General features: G+C 28.3%; 1 protein-coding gene across 1 annotated transcript; it reads right to left on the bottom strand.

Moving 5' to 3' along the window:
* Positions 1 to 307: 307 nt before the first annotated feature.
* LOC106774790 (isoleucine N-monooxygenase 1-like) lies at positions 308 to 2,209 on the bottom strand. Its single transcript, XM_014661827.1, has 2 exons — positions 1,226 to 2,209; positions 308 to 937 (listed from the first exon to the last, which is right to left on the bottom strand). The coding sequence occupies exons 1-2, from the start codon at positions 2,207 to 2,209 to the stop codon at positions 308 to 310; spliced, it is 1,614 nt and encodes a 537-aa protein (XP_014517313.1).
* Positions 2,210 to 7,222: the final 5,013 nt, after the last annotated feature.

The raw sequence follows: 7,222 nt of genomic DNA, 5'->3' as shown, positions 1-7,222 counted from the left end.
AGTAAATTCAGGTTCATTAACTGTTCTCAATGTCTTTAGGTACGCTTCCGCTTCATTATTATAGAAATATTGGGAACTGTTTTGATTGAAGTATTTAATGCATGTGAATTATTGCTCTTTATTGTGAATCTCTGAATCATAAATTCTAACATAACATGATTCTGAAATACTAATACAAAGAGACTCAGTTAAAAACCATGTTGAGTCCTTACAGTATAAGACAGACGTTTACATTGTTTATTTCACACTCCTACATTTATTTCATGATAAAATATAAACGCCTAGATAAACTAAATTTTGGTATAATTTAGAGTTGGTATAGCTTTGATGGTAACCTTGGCTGAGCAATTGCCACGAGTGGATGTGCAAGAAGGATATCATCCTCTGACTCAGAAAGATTGATTGTTGAAACATCGGGTGGTGCAGTCCAAGTGAAGCCATGGAGCAATCTAGCAAATAGCATCACTGTCATTGTCGTTCCTAACATCACTCCAGGACAACCTCGTCTTCCTGTGCTGAATGATATGAACTTCAGATTTGGTTCAGTCAAAACCACATCATCTGCATCACTCTTCAGGTGGCGTTCAGGTTTGAACTTGTAGGGTTCATCCCACACTTTTGGATTTCTTCCAAGTTCTTGTCTGCTTAGCACTACGTGGCTACCCTTAGGGATGAAGTAATTCCCCACAACAGTGTCACTCATAGAGACATGAGGAGGAATGAAAGGTGCAATGGGATGAAGACGAAAAGCTTCTTTGGCACATGCCTTCACATAGTTAAGCTTAGGTATGTCTGATTCTTGGACCAGCCTGTCTTTTCCAACCACACTGTCCAATTCTTCAACAGCTCGACGCAGCAACTCAGGCTGGTTAATCATCTCAGCAAGTGCCCATTCAAATGCATTGGATGGATTGTCCACTGTTGCAATCATCAATTCCTACAAACAGTTTGACTTTGAGTTCGAATAATATCAAATTTCCTATTTTCAACGTGCATGATATGGAGTCAAATCAGAAATTACTGTATCTGATCTAAACTACCGTACGAACTATTCATACGGAGGTTGAAAAAAAGGTAAAACGATAAAATGAAAGAGGTGAGATGGAAAATAAAATAAAATATATGCATGTTTTTAAACCCTTTTCCCTAGTGGAATGTGATTTGCGTTTACGTGTTAGTATAAGTAGGGAAAAACAAACTAAGAGAGAAGTGAAGTATATATTACTATGATTTGTGCACTGATCTCTTCGAATGTTAACGATGGATTATTGTTGGCATCTTTGAGTGAGATGAGAACATCAAGCCAGTCCTCTTCATCAATCTTTAATCCATCATTCCATTGTTTGATTCTTTGTTGAATGATGGGATCATGATACTTCTTAATGATCCTCAAAGCTTCCCTCACTTTCTTCTCTTGGCCATCCAAATCAAGTCTCCTCAAGTATGGCATATAATCAGAAACAGAAAAGGAATATATGTAGTTGAGCAAATCGAAGACAGAATCAAGATGTTCTACTTCTTCAAAACCGGCTCCTCCGTCCTTTCTACCCTCCCCAAAATACCTTACATTGAAAGTAATTTTTCTGATGAGGTTGCCACAATAATGTCGTGAAGCATTCCTAACATTCACAAGGCCATAAGAACCATCGCTCACCATTTTGCACTTGTTGTAGACGTAAAACATAAGGTTGTCGGCCTCTTCTGTTCTTTTGTCGTGAAGCCATAGGTGCTTATGTGGAGAAAGCAAATCGTTGGTTACGATTTTCCTCATTTTCTTCCACTGGTCACCGAAGGGCACAAAAATTGTTGTTGAATATCCATTAGAAATGAGATGACTGGACATGCTGAGTGATCTTGATGCAAAAGTAGCATCTTGTTTTCTCAAGAACTCAGTAGCAATGGAGGGAGACGTGACTGGGATGACATAGGCATTTCCTAAGCGGATACATGCAATATCAGTGTTCATTTGTTTCATGAGATTATGTATCCACTTATAAACAGGTTTGTTTGCAAGCATTTCAGGAAGGTTGCCAACTATAGGCCATGGTTTGGGTCCAGGAGGGAGCTTTGGCATTTGTTTCTTAGAATAAGTCTGAATAAAGCTAGACCTTAGAGTTTTGATCATAATGGTGAAGCAGGTGATTATGACAACCAAAGATGGCCAAAAGCTTTGAAGATTTGACAACATAAGAAATGGGGTGTGGTCCATGGTTTGGAAAAGCTTTGTGACGAAGAAGGAAGAAGGTAAGTACTTTGCCTAAGGCTTTTAGAGAAAAAAGTTGATGATTCATGACCAAAACTTGATACCTATTTATAGCCAATCTAAAGCTGCATGCGGAATATAAGAAAGGAAAAAATTATGAGAAATAATTGTTTTATCCATACAAATTTTTTAAATTTGTATAATCTTGTCTTATAGTAATTGAATATAAAATATGTGTCATCAAATTATTAATAAAAGAATTATTCATCTTTACCCGTAAAAATAAAAAGTGAATCAACATTTGATATATACACGTATAAAGAAAGTAAAAAATATAAGTTAATAGGGATAGAAAAAAGAATAAGTTTTCTTTTTTTTAATTAGGAATAACTAATAATAAAAGAATGAAGTATTAAATACTTCTGGGTTAAATATATTTTTAGTCCCTATACTTTGGGACGATTTTGATTTTAGTCCCTCTTTCAAACTAAGGTACAATTTAGTCCTTCAACTTTAGAAAACTCTGGTTTTAGTCCTTTTTACCAAATTTTTTTAACTTTATTTGTTGTTTCAAACGCGTTTCTCAGTTAACATTGAAGCAAAAATGTGTGAAACAGTGTAAACAATCCAAATGCTATAATGAAACGTACTTGAAATAACAAATAAAGTTAAAAAAATTTGGTAAAAAAGACTAAAACCAGAGTTTTCTGTTGAATGACTAAATTGTACCTTAGTTTGAAAGAAGAACGAAAACCAAAATCACCCCAAAGTATAGTGACTAAAAATATATTTAACCCAATACTTCCACCTATATATTCATTAAGTGTATAATAAATGTAGATAAAATGAAAGTGTATATGTATCATACCCTTTTACACTTTTCAAAATTTTTACTCCTATCCCTCGACTACCTTTATCAATATTTTAATTAATAATTTGATCTAATTTATATTTTAATTAAATATATTCATTCAATATTTTATTATTACTAAATGTTGTTAAACGAGAGTACGATGAAAATGGAAGTTTATAATATTTTTTGCTGTTAGCAGGTATATTAAAAAACGCGGTTTAATATAATTTTTTAAGCTTTTTCATATATAAAATAATGTAACTTCTGTTTATTTAGATTAAATTTTGATTATTTTGTGTCTTAGTTATTATTAATTATTCTATTATTATTTATTATGTTGTTATTATATTCTTATTATTTTAATAGAAATATAGAATCATAATCTATATTGATATAAATATAATTAATATTTTACAGGATACATTCACTTTATAATAAACACTTACGATTTTCCTCTCAACAATAAAACGAAACGAGTAATGGAACTATTAAAATTTGATTACCTCTACACACAAAATTCGACTACGATGAATCTCTTTTATCATATGAAAGATATGTATTATAATGTAAAATTGTCATGTTGACCAGAAAATTATTTTTGAATTCTCGTACAGTGAATATACAGCATAAAAATTCTTCACATAAAAAACACGTGCACGGATAAACCTTTTTCTTTTTAATATTATTATTTAGAGTGCTATATTAAAAATTATCTTTATATAATACTTTTCTTAAGAACGGAATTTTAAATGGAATGTCATAATTTTTGTATTATTCACACTTTCTTCCACCCCAAAACAAATCAGAAAACAAAAACCTACGGTACAATAATCGATTGCAAGATACAAAACAAAGCTAAAAAATACACTGCCAAATAGTTCATATCCACATACAAATTGTTGGAAATCTTACATTGACTAGAAATAAGACCAATTTATAATATATAAGTGAGGTGCAAACATCACCTTACAAGTTGGTTTTATTTTATGAGATTGAGTTAGGCTTAAAACCTACTTTCTAATATGGTATCAGAACCACAGTTAAAAGTCTATCCTAACGAGTTTTAAGTGGACATTTCTGTTTCCACATGTTGTCGGGTCACTATTGAACAACCCAATTTTTGGACCACCCAATTTCTATTATCATGCACGAGATGTCTATACCAACCCACTTTCTATCATGATCGGTTTTATGGGATTGAGTTAGCCTTAAAATCCACTTTCTAATACAAATTCTCCTTTTTGTCCTATTTTGCAGAATTCCTATTTTTGTGTATTTACTTATAGATTTTAAGTAAATAGTTGGACTCAAATACCTTACGAGAAAGTTGTTTTTAAATATTTATGTGTGATCCAATCCAAACTTAGAGTTAATATTTTCTCAATATCTATTTTTGACAGTCTAAAAGTCACATTATTTCTATAATTTCAAATATTTCACCACACCGTCACCCACGTACATGTCCATAATGTATTATATTTTTTTTTGTTCATTCCTAATTGCAAAAATTGGAAGAAATGTATCTGATGTGTTATATATAAGATTCTCAACCAGTAATTTACTACCACATCAAAATTTATTTAAAAATTAAATTAAATAATACAAAGTATGAAAGATCATAATAAACTCATGATGAAAATTTATTTATTATAAAAAAAATCCAAATAAATACTTAAAAATAAAATATTAAATCACTTATATTACTTTCTATAAATCAAAGTGAAATTAATTAGTTTATTGACATAATTATTTTTCTTAAAAGAAAAACATAACAAACTTTAAATTGTATAAACTTACAAAATTACAAACATAAGCGTCATCTTTCTCTAAGCATTAATCTAAAAAATCATGACAGACTAAAAAAAATTACCTTCCAATAATTAAAGCCTTTAAAAATTTTATCTTCAAAAATCTCCAAATCATAAATAACTTTCATAGAAGCCAAAGTGTTTCAAATATCTTTTAAGTTTGAAGGAATGTATGTCATGTTGTGTTAATAAAGCTCTCAAGAATTTCAGGACTTAGAATTATTGAGATCCACATTGTAAGATTATATAAATTTGAGCTGATTTTTTATTAAAAATTTAGTAGATAGTTATATTTGATATTGTTAAATTTGTTCGGATTCTTTTATCAAAGAGTTATATTATATTTGACATGGTTTGTTGAAATGCATTATGATTAAAATTATTATATTATTGCTTGTAATAATTTTCATAAAATTTATTAAAATAATATATATATTCGTAGGTATGTAAAAGAGTTGAAGCATCTTAAATATTCATTGTATTATATTGATTTTTTTATTATTGATAAGAAAAAAAATAAAGTTGGATGTTAATTATGTTATAAGTGTATCGTGTAAGACTAAAGTTGTGAAGATTATAATGAATAAAACATATTCGTAAAAACATCATAGTATATATCTTAGAAGCAATATTTATACTTTTATGTGATAAGAACATTTATTTTATTTTTAGTTCAATATTAATTAAATGTAATTTAAAAAAATAGAACAAATAGTAATTATTTTTGTTTAACTAAAATAAATACAAAATATTATGAAATATAAATAATAATTAATATTAGAGTAAGATGAAAAGAAAATTATTAAACCAAATAATTTTGAATTTTAATATGTACGTTCACTGATGATACATATAGTGCAATTATATAGGTGAGTACAAAAAGATTATTGTTGCACAATAGCCACATTGGTTCGTACATGGGGTAGCCAATAATAGGCCGACCACAAGGTACAATTTCGTGCTAAAATCATTAGTGTTGCTGCTTCCACCTTTTCAAGTGGGATCTGCGACTATTTTAATTTATTTCAAAAATATTATATATCTCTCTACTATTTTCTTTTATTCCAAAAATACCTTACACCTCCCATCATCTTTAACCATTTTTCTCTTTCTCTCTCTACACTAATGGAGCATTTACATGGCTCATTAATGGAGCATTTACATTATTTAAATTTGAACTTGTGATATATTTTCTTAAATAAGTTTGATTCAATCTTATTTTTGTTGTTGAATATATTTTTTTCTTTTCAAATTACTTAATAAATGGTAAAATTTTGTTCTAAATTTCTAGAAAAATGTTTAAATTTTACCATTTATTAAGTAATTTGAAAAGAAAAAAATATATCCAACAACAAAAATAAGATTAAATCAAACTTATTTAAGAAAATATATCACAAGTTCAAATTTGAGTAATATAAATGCTCCGTTAATGAACCATGAAAATGCTCCATTAAGACAGAGAGAGAAAGAAAAAGATTGTTAAGGATAGTGGTGTAGGGTATTTTTAGAATAAAAAAAATAATGAGGAGGTGTAGAATATTTTTGAAATAAATTAAAATAGTGGGGAGGTGGAGGTGGAGGGAGTAACACCCTAAAATTATTGATTAGAAAAATAAATAAATTTAGAGCTAATATGTATGGCTTTCTTTTCAAACAAAATTTCTTTTGTGAAATTTGTAAATATTGTTAGGTAGTTTATTGTTATTATTTATTTTATTTCATAATCGCATTATATTTTTTTGGTATGTTGTTTTGTTCATGAAATTTGGTTGATAAATTATAATTTAAATATGAATTAATTGCAATTAAGGATAATTAAGAAGAAAACGAGTAAAGAAGATTTTTTTTGTTTAAGTAGAACAAACACAAAACATTATTAAATATATATGATGAATTAAACCCAAATGATGATTGAGGTGAACATTTACAAATATTTAGAGCTAAACCCAAATTTAGTATGATGAATTAAATTTATACTTGTGAGTCCACCATTTTGTCTGGATAATGTGGTTATGTTCGAGAAATATACGGTAAAAAAATATTAAATAATACTCGTTAAAAACAAAAACAATTAATTATTAACTAAATTAAATATTATTTTATAAACTAAAAGTCGTAATAGTAAATAGTTAAAGTTAAAGATCAGATTTTAATTCATAAATCAATTATAAACTTTTATTTATAATACATGCAATATTAGATACAGATAATTTTAGGTATATAAAATGATATGTAACTCAATTAATAGAGTGATAACTATATGTTGTCTCTAATATTAATTGTTATTAATGATTTTCTTGTAATGATAGCATAAAAGGTATTAACTGTAACAACACAATTTAATATATGTTATTGAAG

This window comes from Vigna radiata, chromosome 10 (assembly GCF_000741045.1).
Source record: "Vigna radiata var. radiata cultivar VC1973A chromosome 10, Vradiata_ver6, whole genome shotgun sequence".
Taxonomy (NCBI): domain Eukaryota; kingdom Viridiplantae; phylum Streptophyta; class Magnoliopsida; order Fabales; family Fabaceae; genus Vigna; species Vigna radiata.
Note: the sequence above shows the minus strand (reverse complement) of the source record. Positions and strands in the feature narration are given on the sequence as shown.